The sequence below is a fragment of the Microchirus variegatus genome (genome assembly GCF_963457635.1).
Source record: "Microchirus variegatus genome assembly, chromosome: 7".
Classification (NCBI taxonomy): domain Eukaryota; kingdom Metazoa; phylum Chordata; class Actinopteri; order Pleuronectiformes; family Soleidae; genus Microchirus; species Microchirus variegatus.
The window spans coordinates 11040239-11064310 of NC_139808.1; the positions used below are offsets into that span (position 1 = coordinate 11040239).

General features: G+C 39.5%; 2 protein-coding genes across 7 annotated transcripts in view; both read right to left on the reverse strand.

Annotated features, from left to right (window-relative positions):
• tead3b (TEA domain family member 3 b) overlaps nucleotides 1–10209 on the reverse strand; it is a 33433-nt gene extending 23224 nt beyond the window's left edge. For 3 of the 6 annotated variants that reach the window (XM_083892169.1, XM_083892168.1, XM_083892164.1), the window contains exons 1-2: nucleotides 10076–10209; nucleotides 9469–9639 (exon numbers count right to left, since the gene is read on the reverse strand). The gene's annotated coding sequence lies outside the window, so the exon portion shown is untranslated. Of the gene's footprint in view, nucleotides 1–4038; nucleotides 4201–9468; nucleotides 9640–9769; nucleotides 9864–10075 lie in introns of those variants that run through there. The other 3 variants (XM_083892165.1, XM_083892166.1, XM_083892167.1) reach the window with 3 other exon arrangements.
• A 3990-nt stretch (nucleotides 10210–14199) lies between these two features.
• LOC310930142 (uncharacterized protein) lies at nucleotides 14200–23814 on the reverse strand (the record flags this gene model as incomplete). The annotated part of the gene is made up of 13 exons (XM_083893070.1): nucleotides 14200–14333; nucleotides 16003–16174; nucleotides 17866–17964; nucleotides 18056–18164; nucleotides 18256–18368; nucleotides 18455–18619; nucleotides 18753–18835; nucleotides 18913–19083; nucleotides 19193–19324; nucleotides 21407–21523; nucleotides 21611–21727; nucleotides 21843–21975; nucleotides 23800–23814. The coding sequence occupies 13 exons, from the start codon at nucleotides 23812–23814 to the stop codon at nucleotides 14200–14202; spliced, it is 1560 nt and encodes a 519-aa protein (XP_083749196.1).
• Nucleotides 23815–24072: the final 258 nt, after the last annotated feature.

Here is a 24072-nt window from a genome sequence, read left to right on the forward strand (position 1 = left end):
GAATCCCTCTTTCCTTCTCTGAACGGATCACATTGCAAGTCCAATTTCAGCAATCAGCATATCTCGGCTCCGGGCTCCATCTATGAAATGACCAGTGTTTATTGGCACCCGTACAACATTTTTCCCCCTTTTTTTCTCGCTACACAGGAGGAGTGTGTGTGTAGAGAAATGTACAAATGAATTCCAGTAATACTTCTGAGTCACTCTCAAGCTGCTGGGTCACACAGAGGAAAAGCTGCCGGTACAGACTAAATCAGGGGTAGGGATTCCTTCACAGACAGTTAAACTGTGCCACAGACGCTATGAGATCTCTTCTTCATACCTACGGGGGAAAGTAAACAGTCTGTGTGTTCAGTTATAAACTGAAAATTCAGCAGTCGGCACAGTAACATTCCTTCTTCCGCTGAACATGAGCTCACAGTGCATGGTGTTTGACCAACCACGTGGATTTATACTCTGTGTAACTCACTATTCTGTCATGTCTCAGACTTTTTTTTTGTCATTTTCAAACCTACCAGCAACTATTTTGACCATCGATAATCAGTTTGAAGCTTTTTCCATGATTAAAAACAAGATTTCTGATTTTTTTTTAGCCTCTTAAATGTGACTATTTACTTAGTTTCTTTGCACCACATAACAAAGAAATCATTCAAACTGAGACATTTTGATTTGTGGACAAAACAAGATATTCAAGAACGTTGTCATTTCCAGGTTTGACAAACACTGATCGACGTTTTTTTATTTTATGAACCAAACAACTAATCGACAGATTAATCAGCTCTATTTCACACCAAACATGACTGATCCCACCATTATAAAGAAACAGAAGCTTCAGCAGCCCACCATGACAGCCATGTGAGCCCATTGAGCATTAGTAACAGAGACAACAGTCAAACACAGTGTGTGTGTACAGTACAGCAGGTAACTGCAAACCGTATTCATTTCATTTTGGCGACCTTTCACTGCCCCAAAATCATCTGCGGTATCCTCAAAGCAACTCATTTTCAGCAGCAACACAACAGTCGGAGAAAATCCGATTTTAATGATGTCAAGACGGCCTGAGCTAGATGCATTAAAAAAAACAAAAAAAAAACACAACCTTTTTGATGTTACTCATTAAACATGTTGTAAAAACCAGACAGCAACACAACAAAGAGATATGTGGATTTTCTCAGGCCAGTTCAGACACAAAGGTTGATGCAGGAAATCAGCGAGTACGTTTTTTTTTTGTGCCATGGGCCGGGATCAGCACATGGCAACAATGAAAGAGGTCATCATCTTTATGGGAAATAGATACAAAGAAAAAAAAAGAAGGGGCGGTGCAACGTGCAGATTAAGTGTTAGTCACTTCATGAGCTTTTTAAACACACAGTCATGATGTGAATCTTTTGAAATGGACATTGATTTTGTCCTCACCAGAACCAGGCTAGAAACGTATCCACACAACATTGCATGTTTTCATAGTGGTCATCCAAGCATTTATTTTTAAGTTCACATACGTACAGAGAACACAGTTGGTGGAATTCTAGTATTAGTTGATATTTTAATCTAATTTTATGGCTGTAATTACTAAATCATAACAGTTTCTGGTGTGTGACTTTGGGAGACGCACAAATCAACATTTTACTTACATACTCCTTTACTTTTGAGAGATAATCTGACTGTGCATAGCTTAACCACTTCCACACGACTGACACCGAGTCCTTCCTCTTCATCGTCGGCCATGCTGCTAGCACAGGTTGAATCATTTTTCAAATATGTCTCTCATGAAAAAAAAAAAGGCTCTACGATAGAGACACATGGTCTGATTTGGCGCAGTATTCCGCTTGGCAAGCATCCTGTTGGTCTATGAAATATTTTAATCTCTCTGATTCCCTTATGTGGAAGATTCCAAGATGAAACACTCAGATCGCCAAACTCTACTTTGGGACTGTGTGCGAAAAGCAGTAATCACAACAATACATGCGAACAATCACCTTATCGAGTTAATATGGCAAACAAAATGTGGTTTTACACATCTGCTCGACATGAAGCAGCCATAATTTTCAGATTTAAGTCATGTTTTTCACTATTTAAGATCAATATTCCCTTTTCTTTTCATTGTTTGAATATTAACTTTGTGTGTCATGTGCTAAAACCATAACAGTTATCTGAAAGGTCATCGTTTCTGCACAGTGCCTATAAGCAGATGAATACTTCTTCAGATTTAAATAATACAACAGCATTAAGTCTAAATTAATGCTGTTTACCTGACAATTGCACAATACAATACAATAAAATCCTGTGCTGAAATGCAGATTGTATCCATTCACATTGTGTGTAACTTCATTAGGGACCTCGCACACAAAGGTGGTGAGGAACCAATTGAAATTGCTCAGATTATAATACTTATTATCTATCTATAAAGCAAGTTGTGTCTGTCTGTCTGTGACGGGTATATCTCGCTGACCGTCAGATCGTCCTAAGATTTTGGATATGGGTTGAGCAAGGCCCGATGGTGTGCGTCCTTGATTTTCACGTTTTTTGGAGTCATTTTAATTTTCGCCGATTTATCACGCTACACTTTCGCCAAATTTATGACGCTACACCATGCAGGGGGCCCCGTCAGTATTGCCAGAGTGTCAACAACGGGTAGGCAGGAGCAGAGAGATGGGAGTGAAGAGGCTGTCCTCATGGCATGCTACTATTTTGCGGCTAACTTGGCGAACCTGTTTCCAAATGTAAGCTAGCGAGGCTATGATTAGCATTAGCGTAGCTAGCTGTACAAGGCGTATTTGATAATGTTAGCCTTTACGTTCCTTATCATGCATTACCATAACTGAACATCTTCTTCAGCTCCCACTATAGGAATACATACTTCCTACGGGCAATGCACTAGTAACTGAAAATTAGCAATACTGACAGAATCTAAACAATACTTTGACTGAGGGAGCATGTGTCAGTGTACAGTGGCAGCACAGGGGTGACAAGAAGCATTTCATCCGTGAAACTGCTGAGAAACAACTTTATTTGCAGGAGTCTCACTTTACTAGCCCGGTGCTGCTGTTGCCTCCATCTGTCTTGGCATCAAATAAATCACTTCCTGTGTGCAGTGCAGGAATGTTGCCGGGTGGCATAAGATCTTAACGCTGAGAAACCCAGAGGGAGTTCAGCGCTGTGTGAACTCGTTTCACAATGGTTTGGATTTAACTGACATTTGGTTCGATTTAAAAATTGATGCCATACAGTTTTATGTCACGTTAGATTAAAGCCGTCGTTTCTGACTGACCTTTCATTTCTTGTTAACAAAGGTCAACGTTGTGCAACATGCAAGCGATACATTCAAATAACCTCCACTCCTCTATCCATACCTCCGTTTACCCCCATTGCCACAATCTTGTTTTACTGACTCATGTCCCGAAGCAGATTGCTAACAGATTTCCATCAAATCTGTCTGTTCTGCTGTTGATCCACGAAGCCTTTCGTGTTTGCATGCCTCCGCTATGCCCACTGGCAGAGTGTATTTACCACCATCTGTTTGCTAACCAATGCGCTACAAGATTTATTCCTTTCTTCAAAAAAGCAGCCTTTGTTAGGTTGCTGCTCGAGTTGGGACACTTGTTGGCACAGAACAGACCCCTGCTGGCAGCCCAAAGACCACCCCCCTGCTCGGCAGAGAGCTACACACACCTCCAATCCAATCTAACACTAACAAATCGGCAGGCCTAAACCTCTCCTCCATGAAAACTGCATGTCTTGTTAAGGTTGAAGGGTGCACACAGATGTAGAGTGAACGTTCACCGTCACAGTGAGGAACCCCCCCCCCCCCACCACCCCCCACTTCAACACACACCAACAGCCTCACAAACACACACTTGAGGAAACAACAGGACTTGGCGGCAGAAGGAGCAGCTGCTCTCTAAGGTCAGATTACAGATAAAGAAAACATTTTAGGTTCCACGCCAGGAAAGCTGCTCTCTGACAAGAACTGGAAACGCTGGCTTATTCCTCCCGACACACACAGAAACGCACACGCAGATGCATTCGCAGCAAACACACGTGTTTAAATCAAGGCACCAACTTGGAAGGTGACGAGGCCCCGGACTGAACGTGGACCCGTCTGCTCCACGTTCAACACCAGCGCCTTTCTAAAGACTTATGAAAGCACGAGCTTCAGCTCCAAAAAAAAAAAAGAAGAAAAATATCAGAGTCGCCACCCTCTCTTCTCCCTCCTGTGTCTGTGTTTGGCCCTAATAAATTCTCTCCAGCTCCTCCAATAACTTCCTCCTACTTCCTATCTGGCACGGCACTCAGGAAACAATCAGAACTGAGAGTGAGAGGAGGACTGGACAGCCAACAGCTCACATGGTAAGAGGCAGCAAGAGAGAGAGAGAGAGGGGGGGGGAGAAAAAACTGAGACAAAAGAACACATATGAACACACATGCCACATGCAGCCCTTGTCAAGTCAAACATTTACAGTTTGATAACAGCTGCCCAAGAAAGAGAGAAAGAAGCTCAGTGTACCATCTCGAATGCTCGTCAGAGAGAGAGAGAGACACCTATAAATATAATATTACTAGACAAATAAGTACAAACACTCGCATTTGTCTGAGATAAAATCAATCTATTTGTTTCCCTGTAAACAAACCCCGCAGCGTGGAAATAGGCAAACGCACTTTGAGGTAAGAAGAAGTTTTCGCAGTTTCCTGAATGAGTCACTGTGAGTGAGACAGATAAATAATCATCAAGACATTAAGCCAGAGAATGAACATAAGGCTTGATTCATTCATTCAATCATCCATTGTTCTTGTTTTAACACTGTTGGCGATGTGGTTTTTTACCTTCATCTGTCACACTTTTAAGAGAATTAACCTTTAATCCAGCAAAAGAGGGAAAGACTGACACAAAGCAGGGCGAGTGCGGTGGAGTGTTTTTCTTTGACTTTTTATTTTTTTTTTTTTTTTTTTACAGCCTGAATCAGCATTTTAATCGGAAATTTTCCAGGGAACATAGCAAAAGAAGCCTTTCTAGCATGAATTGGTCATTTTGTGGTGAGGGGAGTGATTTAGAGCCATAATCTGTGAAACCTTTAAGACATGCATAACTCTGCAGCAGAATGAGCCAGCCAATAACTCATCGGACTGCATAAATTGTGACACGCGAGGCATTGAAAAGCAGCCGTGACTCGATCGAGAACTATATAAAGTATATTTTAAAGAACTCTCACTACGCTTTGGCAAGATTCCTTTTCACATACATGATAATAAAGATCAGATGCGTTCGTTCAGCGAATACGTTTCCATGCGCAGTTAAGTTGAGCTACTGTTGCCGCTCAAATTTATAAATAAAATCAGTCTCCTGCTGCAGAAACGCATGATTCGCCATGATTTTCCTCACACATGACTTCTTCTTATCTCCAAACTACACTACCGTTCAAAAGTTTTGGGTTCACCTATGCAACTTTTTCCATTAAAACTCACACTTTTATTCATCGAGACATTGACAAGATTAGAATTAATTAATAATTTTATTTTTTATTCAAAACAATCAGTTTGCCCTTTCGTCAAAGAACCAGCAAAACTGTTTTCAGCTGTGCCAACATAATCGCACAAGGGTTTTCTATTCATCCAATAGTAGTGGACCAAAAAACGGTCACTACGCTCAAATTCACAATACCGAGGTCTTTTAGGTTTCGTTTTTCTCCGCCATTGTAGCTCATACGTAACTGGCAACCCGTGGTTGCTCGGCAGCTGAGATTCTACTATGGCTGTAGGTGGCGCCACATGCCAAAACATGATTTCAAAACATAAACATGATTTGCAGTCTGCAAAATATTTTTTTAACTGCAAATATTTTGGCTTTACTGTTGTTTTTGGTGAGTTCCTGAGTCTCTGTGACATGTGCTTTTCCTTCAAAAATAATGACATTTTTAGTGACCCCAAACTTTTGAATGGTATTGTATATTATCTTGCCGCATTAGCCCAACTTTAGGAAATATGATTTAGGGCAATTTCATAAATAGTGACTCAAGTTTGTGAAGGCTCTCAGTCGTGCAGGTCCCAGTCTGCTTCAGGAGTGAACTACTGGACTTCATTGAGTAATGCTGAAGACTCACGGTACCTGCATTGTTTTATACAGCATTAGAAACAGCTAAAATGAGAGTAGATCATCCCCCACAACTCAAAAAAAAACAAAAAAAAACTGTGAGCACGCGGATTAAAGGGGTTTCACATGAGTGCCCTTGGGTCACTGGAGCTCCAGTGCGACAAACAGGTCACACACACACACGTAACTCTGAAACAGCAGACGGCAACAGTGCATGTGTTATCTCTACAACGGAGGCTGAAGGAGCCACAGACACTGACACACACACACACACACACACACACACACACTGCAACTCCCAGAGATGCCTCGACTATACTTAAGTGGAACATCACTAGTAACAGTTGGTCGCCAGAGAAAGAACAACTAAAACGTTTAGCAACTTGGGGACAGCTGACACAAAGACTACACTGTTCTAGGCCACTCCCTGGCTCCTCCCCCACCCCCCCCACCCCCCCAGTGATCCGAACAGGAGGCCAGAAAGCTTATCTGCTAAAACCTCGTGGTTTGGAGGACATGTAAACATGTGCAGTGCATTAACATGAATACAATGTTGATAAATTGTGTTACCGATGACTTTGAGAGCGCAATAGCTTCGACAAGAAATAACGAGTGTGTGTTTTGAGATATATTTGATTGCTTCCAGTTGGTGTTGGAGCTGCATGCAGATGCTGAAATCCTTCTTCGCCGCTTGTATCATTTTCATAAATAGCCCTAAGCACAGTTACGCTCATCAAGAACAAAAGTGCAGCCAGCCACTTATAGTTAGCATCAAACTGCATATTGTATTCCAGATTGTCATGAATGCTTGTGCCGCTGAGAGCTGCGGGGCTCTTCTCTGAGGCCGTCTGTGTCCGGACATAAGTGGTATTTGTTCAGATCTGAGTTGACAGAGGGCTAAGTGTCCACCATTTGGACGACCACTTCTGGGGTTGGTGCTAAAAGGCAACCGGGGTCTCTGCACAAATGGGCGAAAGCTCATTAGCCATTCTTCTGCGGGTTTAACACAAACAGGTGAAGCCGCTGGTGACTAACAGTCAACAGACCTGCATCCAAAGTAAACACTGTGCACTGCAAAGGAAGGATGCACCATGAGAGCGGGGATACATACAGCCTTTCAACAGCTTTCTGATAAATAACTATATACACTACTGTTCGAAAGTTTGGGGTCACTTAGAAACGTCCTTAATTTTGAAGGAAAAGCACTTTTTTAAAAATGAATATAACATTAAATGAATCAGAAATACACTCTATGCATTGATATTGTGGTAAACGACTATTCTAGCTGCAAACGTCTGGTTTTTAATGGAATATGTACATATGTGTATACAGGCCCATTTCTAGCAACCATCTCTTCAGTGTTCTAATGGTACATTGTGTTTGCTAATCGCGTTAGAAGGCTATTGGATGATTAGAAAACCTTGTGCAATGATGTTAGCACCGCTGAAAACAGTTTTGCTGGTTCTTTGACGAACGCAACGTTAATTATTTTGAATAAAAATCATTGTTTCTAATCTTGTCAATGTCTTGACTGTTCATTTTGCAACTCTTTTGATGAATAAAAGTGTGAGCTTTAATGGAAAACACAAAAAAATTGTATAGGTGACCCCAAACTTTTGAACAGTAGTATACTGTGTATATGTAGAGAGAGAATCAGAAAGATGGGAGGATTACAGTATAGATTTGTTTTTCATGAAGAAAACACATGCTTATTAAGTTTCCTCTGAAAGAACACAGCTGGTGAGAAAAAAAAAAAAAAAAAAAAGGACTGGAACGGGCCACTTTGAGGGTATATTACCCCAAGTAATCTAATTGACCTCAATGACATGGGTGTTGTTGTAAAACTTTCCTCCTCGTTTCTCTGACTCTCCCACAAGTTACAGAACGTACACGGTGAATCCGCAACGGCAGAGAAACGACAGAAAATACAGTGAAGGAGAAGGAAGAAGAAGAAGAAAAAAAAAAACAGACCGCATTGTACATTGGAAGGCCTGATGCGTTCATGCTGCATAAAAACAACGAAGGGGGAATCTGTCAGAGCAGCAGAATGCTTAATCCTTTCCAGATTTACCCATCAGCATCGAAATCTATTATTAGGCATCCTGGCGTGTCTCATTTACCAAGGACACATTGTTAGTTTCTCCTGGAAACTGGTGCTTTTACTTCACAATATCATTTCCACATGTTAATATAAAGACCATGGCAGAACTGGTACGTGTCACCACTCAAGCTCAACATTACATGACCAGTGATATGAAGTAAAGAAAAGATATGGGCTCATCCTCTGTTTCAGAGAAGGTGTGTGTGTGTGTGGGGGGGGGGGTGTTGCATTATGTTGATAAAGGTATGTCGCTGCAGTAAGAAAAAAAAAAAAAAAAGAACAACATACAGTAAAGTTAACAGGTTATTCTGCTCACTGTCACTAACCTGTCAGACTGCATTCTCTAGTTAAGTCAAACCTGTTGACTGGCAGTGATTTAACGCAGCAGCTCATATGACCATTTAGGTGCAAGGAGGTGCTAACAAGACGTTTTTTTTAAAAACGCTCTTATCAGTTAAAAGGAAAAAAAAACAAAAAAAAACAGGAACAACTGTGATGGAAAGAAAGAAAGAGAGAAAGAAATGCGCCTATGTAAACTCATATAAATCATAAATATTTGGCTAAATTTAAGTGATGAAATGTCAAGTATTTACCCTTACCTATAGAATAATATGAACTGACACACGTGTGATGTGAGCTTTAATAGAAGCAACAGCTGGAAGTCTATCACTTTTTTTTAATTTATTTCACCTGAAAGTGAATAGGATTAATTATGTGTTGCATGTTTTCATGCTGTTTTTGTTTTTTTTTTTTTGAGAGAGAGAGACAGACAGACAGACAGACAGCAAGAGAGGCTGTCTTTTTCAAATCCAACCATGTGGCACATGAGCCGTGATGATGTAAAACAGATATTTCTGCGGTCTGAAAAAGTGGTGTTTCAAGTTGTGAAGCTACACCCAGACTCACAATGGTGAGTTATTAGTATTCGGCTGATCTTCTATTATTTTATGGGTTGTTGTGTTTTTTTGTTTTTTTTTGGTCTGTATAAGGTGCTGCACATGTCAGATATACCATATATATATATATATTTAAATGGTGGGTCTAGTTGTTTGAAAACCATCTAAAACTACAAATAATTCATTTAAAACCTGGATTTATCCACGTGTCCTGTTGTCTTTTCGGGAAATCGAATCAAAGTGTAATGACAGTGGTAGTTTAACATTATGATGTCACTTATTTACTTTTTAAAAACACAAAAACTGAAGAGATGTTCTGAATTTAAACCATGACAACAACATGACTTTAATAACTGTGCTGATGACAAATGAAGAGCGTGTCTTACCTTTAGGATGCAGAGATCCAAACCACACTGAAGTCGTGTATTCCTCCAAATCTGTTGTATATGTGTGTGTGTGTGTGTGTGTGTGTGTGTGTGTGTGTTTGTGTGTGTGTTTGTATAAATGCTGGACTCCTGTAAAGGGACCAAGGCTGGAAGTGTCTGGATCCAGGTAAACTGTGTGGGACAGAAAGAACAAACATATTGGCCCATTTGAGAGAGAAAGAGAGACAAGCCTTTTCCTATCTGTCCTTCTTTTTCCTTTCTTTCTTTCTTTTCTTTCTTTCTTAACATTGAGTGTGAATACCGGTGGCAATATGATGAGACACAGCCTGTCAAACATTTCCCTGCACAGTGGGAAAGTCAAACACAATAGAACCATCAGTCTGCGAATGTTTTCTTCCCTCCCCAACGCAAGGGAGCTCCGCGGAAAAATGTAAAAAATGACAATGATCTGAAAACTTCACCGAGACGAGCGGCGTGAAAACACACACACACACACACACACACACACACACACACACACACACACACACACAGAGAGAGAGAGAGAGAGTCCCGCAGAAAACGGCTCCAAAGACACAAGCACAGATAACTTTAGTGGAGCACTTACCTTCTTTTATTTTTTGGCACTCACTTTCCTGTGTGCGCCCCCCGAAAAGCAGCGGGTCAATTTGGTGAGTTTGTTGTAATTTTGGCGCCTTGTTGTTTTCCGTAATATTTCTCAGAGGTTTGACAGTATAAGTGGAATGTTAAGTATGACTTTGGTATGAAATCAACGCACTACACTGGAAGACGAAGGGGGAGGGAGGAGAGAGAGAGAGAGAGAGAAAAAAAAAACACACTTTCAAGGAGGAGCCACTGGTGCGCGTCAATCAACAAGCTTGGAGGGCGGGGTTGTCGTCACAGGCCACGCCCACTCGCTCCTCAACACCCAACCCTGATCAGCGACTTAAGGCTTCCTGTCTCTTAAAATAATTGAAGTAAAAATACAATGCAGCTTATACTCAAGGGCTTTACTGAAGAACATTTTTTCTTTTCTTTTCTTTTAAAAAATAAAAAATAAAATAAAAAATATTCATTGATTGAAATACAGGCCAAAATAATAACAATAAAAAAAACAAGACTACACCAATATGTACGTAGCCCCGGACAGAGCTGGTTACAATACTCAAGTTACTGTATTGTATACTTTTTTTGTGTATTTGTATTTTTTAAGTACAATTTAAAATCAGAATTTTGTATTTTACTTGAGTACGCATTGACTCAAGTATTGTACTTAGTTACTTTATAAATCCTATCCGTTACGGAGTTAAAAAATAAAACCAGCACTGGCGAGTGAACATAAAGTGGCGTAATATCCTGTGTCGTGCCGGGCGCGTGAGCTCCAAAATAATTTTGGATTTCTGACCCCTTGTCATATTTCTACTACCCTCACACCCCACGCAAAGTAACTAAGTAACTTTTACTTCAAGTACATTTCAAATGAACTACTTTTTACTTCTACTTGAGTAAGATTTCATCAAAGTATCGGTACTTTTATGTGAGTACAATATTTTAGTACTTTTTCCACCTCTGGCCCCTGACATGACATGGTCAAAAATAATATTTCAATTCATTTTAATTATTTTTTGACCGTGTCATGTCCGGGGCTCCGTAAATATGTCCTCATATTAGTTTGTCAGGATCACAGTAAGAACACACATATTTTATTTAAAATTCTTTCATCCCACACAGCAAACAATTATAGAGTGTGTTTCAAGTATCTTCAAGTATTTGAAGAGGACACAATGACAAACCTAAATCATCCTGAATTTAAAAGTTGCCGTTGGGTTTTTCCTCACTTTTATTTAAAATAAGCAGTTGTGTCTGTTCACTCGATATGGTTTTTTTTTTGTTTTTTTTTCTGAATTACAAAAGCTTCGATTTGTGCCTGGTACACAGAAAATACTGCTCCTGCAGAAATTCAGAAGAATTATTTATTTATGCACGCATCTCTATTTATTTGCTCAAACAGAAGTCTAGTTATGCTATTGTCGAAAAAGACAACGAGCCATATCGGCTAAATAATCAATATGAAATGACTGTTTGCGAATCTAATATTTGCATCAGTTTCAAAATTACACATTAGGTTTCGCCCTGACATTGAAATAAAATATCAAACACTCAATCAATCAGTGTTTACCATCTTATTTATCAATATACACGGTGATTAAGTGGATTTCAATTATTATTTAAACATTAGTTTTGTGTTTAAAATGCCAAGCCATGGAAGTAAAAGCAGACTCGTGCAAACATTTCCTACAGGTCCCACCTTCCGTCTCTACAAAGACACTTTAGGAACAAACTGTTAAGTAAACTCTCTTATTTGGGCCTTTTATTATGATAAAACTCTACTTGGAGTTAGTGCTGCATATTCTGTGTAACAAAGGCAGACAGACGGGTCGGTCAGGGGGCTCCTCCTCCAGCAAGTTTATGAGCTAAAACTTTATAGAGGAAAAACAACAACAACAACTGTGGGTTCAGATGATAAAAGATCAGCACGGTGAAGTCTCCAGAATAATGAAGCTGGTTCAGGACAAACCGCAGAGTGAACGTGAATGAAATGCAGAACTAGGTTTTGAGGGAAGTTCTGCAACAATATTTGATTTACTGCAGAAAGACATCTCAACAAGATTATTTTCTGATAGTCCCTATACTTGTTATACTCACAGTTCAGAAAAAGAATGAATAATTACATTTTACAAATCTAAATAAAGTCCTAAAACTTAAGCCCAGTAGTGCATCTCATACTCATACATAAAATGATCTAATCTTGGACTGGATTAAGATGATTTTGAATATTCAAAAACATGTTAGATGACAAACATTTTGCTTAACACTGACTTATTAGAGGAAAAGTCTCCCCCTACCTTGACACTGAGCACACCACTATCCTGCAACAGCTCCTTCTATTGGTCAACAGTGTAGCTGCAACGTGTATTTATAGACGACGGTGACACTCAAGCAAAAGCTACTGTATAATCTGATTAGGTGTGGAAATGATAAGCCCTTTATGAGTAAGCATTTAAGGATGACAACACCAGCCTTGGCAGTTGTTTGACGGGATATCACATTTAAAGACAATAGTGTGTGTGTGGGGGGGATGAAGAGGACTTCACCTTACAGCATCTGTCCAGAGGAGCAGCCAGCGTTCATGCTTCATTTAATCTGCGAGTTTGGACAACTGCCTGAGCAGGTTCAGGCAGCATTCACACCTCGCTCTGCTCTCAAGGCCTTTGGCTCAAACTGGTTTTTCATCCCCGTGTAAAGCTTTCATGTAAGCTGGAGACAAGTGTGGGTTTCTCTGCAAACATGCAAACTGTCCAGAAAATGGGCAGTTTGATTATGTGCCAGCAGTATATGCACAAAGCAGATGATAATGTCAAAAACATACTCGGTAATAAAACCAAACCCCACAGTGTGGGACTTTAAAAGAGAAAGGTTTGGGGGTGGCTGACTGACTGTAAAACCAATTTTCTTTTTTAAAGATGATTCTTTTGCATTTATGTGATAGGAATATCTGGTATATAAAGATGACATGCAGGGAGAGACGGGGTTAGTGTAACAACCATCTGCCACTGGAATCAATCCTAAGAACGTCGGGTTTTATAGTATCAAGTTTAACTAACCACTTGCACAACATGATCCATTAATTTCTATTATGGTATTGTTGTCAGGCCCTTTGGGCCACATATAAGAAGCAGTTATCACATGGAAAACAAGGAAAGGTAAACGGATTAATGCATTTATTCTTCACTAGAACGCATATCTCTGACGAGGCCCAACAGTCCGACACATGCGAAAAATACAAACTGGATGAAACAAGTGGTTTGATCAGAAGTAATTCTTTATTTCTTATGAAATATAGTGAAATACAATTTAAAAAAGAGAAAGAAATCTGTTTTTCCCAATTTTCCCCAAACCTAGACCCTCCTTCAAATCAGTGATGAAAACATAACTTCTGGTCGATGTGCTTCACTAAATAACATCACAAGAAATACAACAAAAGGCAGTGTTCAGAACAATGAAAGTAAAAATATGAAAATCTACCTGAGATCGAATCAGACAACGACATTATCACAAATACAGAACAATTATATGTAAATATAAAAATTTCAGTCAGTAATGACTAGATGTTTAGTATTCACTATTCCAGAGTAATACAGAACGTCTACATAATGTTACTTTAACAACACTGGCTGATGTTTGGAACTATAAGATATGGATGGTCTGTTGTGTAAGACCACTGCTATATTTAATAATAGAAATAACCTTTTAATCTCATCTGTGTCACTTGTGCAGCTCGTAAATTTCTCTCAAACCCTTCAAATACAGAATAGCATCCAAAAGAAAAATCAGTTTGACACCTGTTAATGAGGTTCGTATTTTGTGACACCTCCATCTTCGAAGTGTATCCCATCAAAAGAGACGTAACCTTTCAGTCACTGGGGACTTTCCAACTGAGGTAATGAGAGTGAAACCAGGAACGTGTCAGTGTCATGCAAGATCAGACAACAGTTCCATGTCTTACTCCTGAAGATGACAGCACAGCAGCAGGTATTGCCTCATCCAAGGAACCAATGTTTTTAAAAGGAACATTGAAGGCAACATCCAAAGACTTGGGTCGTCAGTGCTGGTGTTGTACATGCTGATTTCAGTGTTTTTGGGGCCTTTTTTTGTGGGGGGGATTCTTTATTATTCACAGGCAATTTTGCCATCAAAGCTGGAGAGCGCGATGGCAAAGGCCTGCACGGCGCACATTGGATAGTTGAAGTCCAGGGTGAAAATGTCGTCTGCTATTCGTCCAAACTGCATCACAATGTAGTCCACTGTAAAAGACAAGGACGTGACAATATGTCGATGTTAAGATACACTTAAGGAGTCATTTACAATTTAAAGCTCCCATTGAGTGGTCCTATCACACATATATGCAATGTTTTTATGGTCAAAAACCTCCTAGTTGCTGCAAACGAGCCGAGAAATCTCTCCTCACTGAAGCTCTCGTCAGCTGCGCTGTTTCAGACTGAAATCTCACACCCAGAGGATAGAACTGTCTTGTGATTGGCCAATACCTGGAAGTGACGTTATCAGCACACCCTGCTCTCAGAAGTGCAGCTCCCCCCTCTGTAACGGTGGATGCAGTGCTACTCATTATCAAAACATTGTTTTAACAGTGTTTTAAAATGGCTTCGTCACAACTCCCTGCCGTGACGAAGTCAGAAGACGCTGTCGCAAGTGAAACACCTCAACAACGGACGTTATTCTTCTGTGGTTCAATGTATGCAACTGCATGTGCCCACACTAGTACCTGGAGCAGGAGCATCTGCTGTTCAGGAGAAACGTAGCCAGAATGGGTTTTTTTTCAGAGATCTTGCAGAGCCAGAGATTACACTACAACACAGAGTTATCAGCAGTGGCACAAGTGTTTGTTTCGAACCTTCAGGGCTTCATAAACGAGGTAATCGTGCAGATACAGAGTTAATTGGAACTTCCGTTCTATTGCCGCTTTAAACTTCAGTGAGTGAGGATTGATCAACTGATAGGTAACCCCGTTAGGTCCCACTTTAAGCCGTTTTCAGGCATTAACTCAAAATGTCTGGAAAATTAGATCTGAGAATTATCAGGAGTTGTTCAACTCAGCTGCTTTACAGAAGATTATCTGAGTCTGTTCTTTTTTTTTTATTATTATTATTCAGGCGAGCAGTTGCACCTGAGTCAACCATGCAGGAGGCAGGATACACACTGACTCACATGTTGATTTTATTCTCACATGAGCTCAATCAAGCTCAAGTGTGTGTGGCTCGAAGAAGTTCTGAAAAATATCCAAAAATGACATTTGCGCTGTCAAGTACAGACCCCAATGCACTCATGACCTTTTCCTGATATGGTCTAGATGTCAGTGCATGTCTGAAAGCAGCTATTTACGTCATATACTGGATGAAATTAACACTAAACCAGAGGCCCAGAGAAAGAGAATGTCACATCTGCCTGTTGAATTATAAATGACAAAAGTAGCTGAGATTCTTAATAAAATAAACATGTTTTTTTGTTCTTTGAGAAAAGGAAAAAAAAAACATATACACAGTAATCTGAAAAGGCGAACAAGACACGGGTTTCGTTTCTTTCTGTGCATGTCTAATCATTTGTTGCTGTGGCTGTTACATTCATTTCACAGCATACTTGTTGTGAGTACTTGTTGTTTTCAAAGTGACTGTTTTATTCAGACTCTTCGTCACACACACACACACAGGTTTGTGCAGCTATTCCTCTTAGGACACTACATTGATATCCATTTATTTCTACAGGCCAAAATAAGTTTTATCCCTGACCTTAACCATAACCAGTTAATGCATCCCCCTTAAACCCTTAAAAGTTGTGGGGGGCAGACAAAATGTCCCCACAAAGATAAGTTTTTCAGTTTTTTTGGACCTCACAAAGATATAAATACCAGTACACACACACACACATACAGACGGAGTAACTCAGTACAGAACTCACAGTCTTTGTTATGGACGATCTGGAAGTTCTTGATGGACGCCTGGGTGACCCGGCCGTTGAAGTTGAGCACGTGAGACCCCGATTCTTCGTTCCACACTGGAGTCTTGTTGCGAAGCTCGATCAGATTTTCCGTCCTTCTGCTCTGGTGTCTCAACAGCAAGCCGTCACATTCCTGCACAAGAATTGGCAAAAGTCGCTTAAGGTGACGAAGGCCACGGTTTTAACACACTCATAATTAACCGACAACATTCTATCAGTCGAGCTATAAGCAGTATAAATATCACTTGTTCCAAATGTGCATGACAGCAGGGTTCCAGGACATTACATTATATTTTGTGTCATCTGATAATCACACATACTGTACAAATCACCACGTCTAAGGTCTGATTTTTAACCCATAAGGACCTCACAGTGTTCAGGAAAGTCACTAATAAACCTTGATCCTTGATTTTAACTCGTGAAGTCCCTAAGTGACACCAACTGCACATCCTGTTGGGTCATGTGACTTTGGGTTCCCATAACAACACTTCTAATGTGTCTGTGTGCTGGGCTAACCCGTCTGACACAACTAGCTTATTTTAAAATGCTAAAGGTAAAATGCAACTCATTTAACAGCTACAATGCTAACATAAGATGTCCCTGCTTACGTGTAACCTGTTCTTGACACATTTATTGAACTAAATCATTAAAAACGTAATGAAAAGCATAGTGTGACACATATGGCACAATAAGAAAAATGAATAGTAGTAACAATTCACTGAATGGCCACCAGGGGTGTGAAACCAGTGTATTAACCTCCTGGTTGACTTCTTGCTCGGTTTCTTTGGAGCATAGGCAGTTTTTGCTCATGCTGGAATTTCTACGAAAGTACAACTACCAAGAACAGCCAATGGGAGGCTAAAACAGAGTTAGGAGTCTAGTTCTCCGTTAAAGGTGCATTATGTAATTAATCTAAAGCAACTGGCTATAAAACACTCCTAATATGTCACAGAGACTCAGGAATAATGTTCATATAACATACTGAACTCACCAACAACAACAGTACAGACAAAATATTTGCATAAAAAAATATTTTGCAGACTGCAAATCATGTTTATGTTTTGAAGTCATGTTTTGGCATGTGGCTCCACCTACCGCCGTCTACCAATCATAGCAGTTAGTAGAGTCTCAGCTGCCGAGCAACCACGGTTGCCAGTTACGTCAGAAAACGAAACCTAAAAGACCTTGGTATTTTGAATTTGTATGTAGTAACTGTTTTTGGCCACATTCTTACATATGGCACCTTTAAATTACTTGATTTCCACTACCGTTCAATAATCATTTTGCCCTTCAAACTTTGCTTTTGTCAAAGAACCAGCAAATCTGTTTTCAGCTGTGCTAACATCATTGCACAAGGGTTTTCAAGGGTTTTCTAATCATCCAATAGCCTTCTAACGCCATTAGCAAACACAATGTACCATTAGAACACTGGAGAGATGGTTGCTGGAAATGGGCCTCTATACACCTATGTACATATTCCATTAAAAAACAGCCGTTTTTTTTCTCTTCGCAGCTAGAATAGTCGTTTACCACATTAACAATGTATAGAGTGTATTTCTGATTCATTTAATGTTATATTCATTATAAAAAAGTGTTTTTCCTTCAAAAATACGGACATTTCTAAGTGACCCCAATCTTTTGAACAGCAGTGTACATTATGGAGATTATTATGGAGTTTTGATCAATAACCCTATAAATGTGTTGCCTACTCAAGTTCTAACTTCTATGTGGTGTCTATGTATTTCATTTTTTTCGAAATGTTCTTTGAATAAAGTACAGAAGCTCTCTCAAAGAAATTATAAATAATAAAAACAAATATCTCACATTTCTTGGTCGGAGTGGTACTCGATTGTTGTCCTTGTCCATTCCTGGAATGACGATAGTCATCCTTCTGGGTCCTTTTATTCCCAATACATTTGTTTCCTGAAGCCAGAAGTAAATTAAATCTTAAGTGTCACATAATAACACCAGGTAATAGTGATTAAATGAACTGCAGACAATTAAGACAACTTACATAGATGATGCCTGCCAGCTCCTGCCGTGCGTTCGACATGTCTGGAAGAGCTCTCTCTGGATGCAGAGCGTTGTCAAACACTGTGAACTTAGTCCCCATTAAATTTGACCTGAGCAAAAGTATTGAGAAAAAAATTAAGAAAAAGAGCTGATGCTTTACATTTTCTATGCTACTTTTACTACATTTTCTTTTAACTGTACCTCAGCTTTCCCACAAAATTCTCTCCACCCCTTGATAAATCGGTGGAGTCAATGGAGATGAGGTAATTTGAAGTTGCGCTTCTCTTTCTTTTCCTCCCAGCCAACAAGAAAGTCTGCAAAGGAAAGGAAAGGCAACGATGAGCAGAAGAAAGAAAGTGATCAAAGTGAGGAAATAAAAATAATTATTCCTATTGCTGACTTTTTTTTCATTGTCCAGATGAAGGTAATACAGCGGATAGAGGCTCTTGTCCATGCCCCTCTGGTCTCGAGTGACTCTGCATTTAATGGTCGTGCCCTGTGGAGCTGGCTGCAACACAAAATTCTCCAGGTTTTCAAACTCAATCTCAGGTGATGGAGATCTCTCCTAAGACGCAAAAACATGAAGACTCTTATTAAAATCATGTGTGTATTTTTGTGCGTGCAATAAAATATGCTCGTCTGTGTAACATGACAGATTATTTTGTATTCTGCGAGTGAATTGTGATAACTTAAGACACCTTTTTCTTCTTCCCTTTGCCTTTTTTCTTCTTTGATTTTTCTTCTTTTTCGGACTCAGAGTTGTCACTCTCGTCCGCTTTTCCTGAAACGCAGAAGCAGACCAGTATATGTCAGTACACACGTGACACAGCGACTCAAACAGAGGAATATGTAACTTGCCTTTCTTCTTTGTCTTCTTCTCTTTGTCTTTGTCTTTATCTTTGCCTTTGTCTTTGTCTTTGTCCTTGTCTCCTGATGTTTGGAACATGGATGAAGGGGCAGCAGTAGGTTTCTTCTTGGATTTGGTCGACTTTGTCTCTTCTTCGCTCTCGTCGCTGTCGGATTTGGCAGCTGTTCAAAGAAGGGACATAGAGATCTTGAAATAAAAATAATGTCAGCATAAAGACACCTGCAAAGATGTGACATTTTGAATCGTAGCACTTCACCACAGTATAGTCACCTTTCTTCTTGGTCTTTGAATTCTTTTCTCCGTTTATTTGAAACATTGATGCTGGCTCTTTTTTCTTTTCCTTGTCCTTGTCCTTCTCCTTTGACTTGGACTTTTTTTCTTTGCCATCAGATTCTTTGTCTTCTGAAAAATTAAAAATCAATGATCAGCAAGCACAGCAACAACTAAATTCAACCTACATCCTGACTTTGGTTTAGCTCAGTCTTAAAATCTGCTCTCATGTTTCTCTGATTCCGAAAACACTGAATTAACTTCAAGTCCCGTATATATTTTAAAGGTTCAGTGCATGAGAATAAGTAGCATCTAATGTTGAGACTCCAACAAACGGAGGACTCCTCCTCCTCCTCAGCGGTCAGGTGACTTTTCCTGACATTTCCTCCTTATTCGTTGGTTTGTGTATTGGTTATACATGTAGCCTTCCTTCTGCATTTGCATACCAAGCTTCTGCTTGAAACATGGTGGCACAAGATGGCGACCGTCGTAATGCCAGGCCCTTGCCTTAAGGGCATTTTATTTGCGTACATAAATGGAGATTTATTTATTTATTTACCATGCATTTCAATAGGAAATCACACTGAGATCAAAATCTCCTTCATTACTTGATTAAACCAGGTTAATCCCCTTGAGATTGGGAGACCTGACCAAAATAGCAGCAGCAGCACAGTTCCAGTAAAAGTCAAAACACATCAATCAACAACATTAAAAACTTGCTCATATAAAATTGTGATTGCACACAGATGACTTGGACTCAAAACTCAACGGGTAACTAGGTTTTGGATCAGACTGTGTATTGGTCCAACAACCTCAAAGCTTTCTTTTCCAGTTCAGTCCAAAGATGCCCAAACAACAAAGATTATGACTTTCATTGTTCCATCATTTTTAAATAGAACTCCCAGGCTTCAGAATTTGCTTGGATTCAAACCAAGGCAATAGCTTATTAAGTGCAATGGGAATTAGAGCGTCATAACTCGTGGAATTCACACTGCTCTCAGATATCCAAGTCAAAACTGAGAGTTCCTAATTTTAGACTAAGGTCCTCACTCAGTACGAGATGCGTGGGTAATGAAGACACGTGTGTCGTGTCCTTAAAACCTACTTCACTCTCTCAGAACTCTTAAAACTTGGACTCACAACTCGACTCACTGACTGATTACTGCTCAGCATAGTTTGCACTGCCTGAAATGAAAGTTTCATTGACTGCTGAAGTTGAAAAATCTGTCACCTCACTGTTCCCTTCCAAATGTGTAGGAGAACTTATGTATCCATCGTTTAGCATCAAAACTACAACAATATTTAATTTATCCATTGTGGGCTATTATTAAAATATTAAAATGTGGCAGTCCAAAATGTCGGCCTCTGTAGAGCTGACACGGCTCCTGATGTAAATATGAAAGGCTCATTCTGGAGTAATGGAAAACAAGTACAATTTATCTTCATTTTCTGCTAAATAAAAACAATTCACCCACATTTTAGACACTGGACCACAGGACAATTGGAAATCAGTAACAGGTTTGGTATTATCATCTTTTCAACTTAATGCTGCCACAATAAATAAATCCAGCAGATACCATGATAAAATAAAGTTCCATCCAATACAACTTCTGTGGGATATGGGTCTAATTAGCGGCTAAATGTCTTCATATATTAATATAGTTAGATAAAGAGCTTTTTTGAGATTGTTTAAAAACATTTACTGCACAATGTTGTTGGGTTATCTGTATGTATAACACAACAGAGCAAAAAGTCCTAAAAATCTTTAAAATCGGATTGAAATTGTGAAATTTGGAAATACATCACAGTTCTGTTGCTGATTTTTATGAAAAAAAAAAAAAAAAAGTCTAATTTTGTGACAATTACTGCTACTTTATATCACCACTAAAAATGTAATATAAAATGATTTTAACTTTGACTCAACAACACATACGGATACAAAAGCCCTCGCATTTTTTAAAGCCTGAATATGTGACCTATAAACACCCCCCCAGGCACCTTTGCAACAGTTTTAATTACATTTTCCACAGTAATCATTTAAGGGGAAATTAGTTGCTTAACTGTTTTAAGTTTGCAATCGAAAGAGTGTTCCCACTCACTCACCATTACACTATAAACTCTAATCTAATCTAATCCTTTTAACCACATTAGACTGATCATGTAAGTGTTGTTTTGAGTATAATTAGAAAACGGTTGCCCTGCTTCTCTCCATACCTTTAGGTTTAGATTTCTTGTCTTTGGTGGATGGAGAGCCGTCCTTTGTTGTCTTTTTCTTAGTTTTCTTCTTGGGGGTGTCATCCTCATCATCATCATCACCATCAGTGCCTGAGCCTAAACAGATGAGCAGGTTTCCCTAAGGGGCCGACAGCAAAAATACTTTCATTTATACTTCGTTCGGATGTGATTATTGTCTCAAACCTTTCTTCTTTTTTGGAGCACTTTTGACTTTCTTTTTTGGTGCTTTCTCTTTTTCTTTGTCCTTCTCCGAGTCTTCCTTGTCCTTTTCTGGTTTCTTTTTTTTCACCTTCTTTCCATCTGTTATGTTCATAAGAAACAATGATGAGGCTCAATTTATAAACAAAACATAACATATCAGTTTGCAGTCACCCCCCCCCCCCCAAATAAAATAAAGAAATGCATAAAGTATCACTTTGGATGGCGGGGCTCTCGTCTTCTGAAGCGTCGTCATTTTTCTTGCTCTTTGTTTTCTTGGGTTTGGCTTCAGTTCCGTTCAGCTTGATTACTGTGCTGCCACTGTGCTCCTCTTTTTTCTTCTTTGGCTTCTATGAAAGTCTTCGAGAAGAAAATGAGGTGAGGAAACAAACCATTAGCTACATTTAGGGCAAACATCTCAGGGAGTAATAATATCTATCTATCTATCTATCTATCTATCTATCTATCTATCTATCTATCTATCTATCTATCTATCTATCTATCCATCCATCCATCCATCCATCTATCTAAATACATATATACACACATATGTACATATACTTACATATATATACACACACACACACACACACACACACACACACACACACACACACACACACACACACACACACACACACACACACACACACACACACACACACACACACACACACACACACACACACACACACACACACACACACACACACACACACACACACACACACACACACACACACACACACACACACACACACACACACACACACACACACACACACACACACACACACACACACACACACACACACACACACACACACACACACACACACACACACACTTTTTATTATTTATAATAACTCACCATGACAAAGCCAGATGTGAAGGAAAGCAAAGAAGGAAAACAAAGATTACTTTGTTGTTTCTACATCTGATATAGTAACACAAAATGTATAAATGTTATATTTTGTCATTCATATTGACTTAAAAGATTATTCACACAAGTACAGTCATTTATAAGTCAGTAGGTTATTTGGTAAATAAATACAATTACTAGTACTAGTACTATTATTAGATTCTGATATACAGTTTTGTAACACATGTAGGCTACTACATGTATTTATAAATGTATACATATACAGTCACATTTGAAGTTTACAAATGTGTTTTGAAGTGATTAACTTGATAAAGCGATAATAACCCATGCTGCCTGACAGAAAGAATGTTTGATGAGAGCCAACAGTGTAAAATAAAAGCATTTGTCTGTCGCGCACATTTAGCTTGAGCAGAATTCTTCTCTAAACTGTCATTTTCTCTTCATCTTCCGTAGCACTGACTTTCATCAGAATGTCTAGACACAAGCTTAAAGTATGGTCCGAATGGGGCTTTGATCCCTGACCCTTTGCCCTCAAACACAATCTCTACACCCATCTGATGTTCTTTACGTTAAAATGCATCTGTGAGACTATACAAAAAAATAAATAAAAGTGTGAGGTGTCTGCAAAATGGAGGCACTAAGCAAAGTAACAGGAACAATATGTCTGTGTCACACTGAGTCACAGAGACGGAGATCAGTGTGATTGTGGCCAGCAGAGAAGGTAAATGTAATCTGATTAGACTTAGATCCTGTCGCACTGGGCGTCTATTTGTGTCCAAAGGTGATCCACACCTCGGAGTAACGTAAAATGTTTTGGCATGAATGAACGTTTAGATGGTTTAGCTGTCGTATATCAACAATTCATACATTACACTTGAAGTAAATAAGATTATGAGTTGGTAATCCATCATTTTGGTGATATTAATCTAAAAAAACAAGAAAAACATAAGGACACTGTTACACAAGCCTTGTTCAGTGGAATGGTGTAGCTGGATTATCCACTGCCTTCAATCCCTCATGCATGCTTGTGCAGATGCTCAGCAGATAACCTCCATCAACTTGGACACCGCCATCCAAGACGCGAGCCAACGCAAGATAAGAGTTGCGGTATAAAACCTATACAATGGCTTCCTTTACAGAATGATTCCACTTTAGTCTCAGTTGGATAACCTCGTCTTTGCTCTGTATCTATAAAATATCTTTAGTGTCACGACGAGGCAGCTGAACAATGAGAAGAGCTGAAAGTCAATAAAACAACAGCCACACAATTGTAACGCGGGCCCCCCTTTACCTTTTCTGCAGACATGGCTATAGACCTTTGACTTCCACTCCACCACTTCTCCTTTTCAGAGGTTAGGAAATAAAAAAAGCAGGCATCTCAGTGGAGATAATGAACGAGTGAGAAAGCCCTGTACTCAATGTGTCTCCATCAGCAGAAAGTTGTTAATAGGATTTATGTGTAAAGCCATCTGCTCTGTAGAAACACGTCAACGGGAGAAACCAACAAAGGCCAAGGAGGAGGGGAAAGACTTGTGTATTACATGTGTTTACTATCTTATGCCGA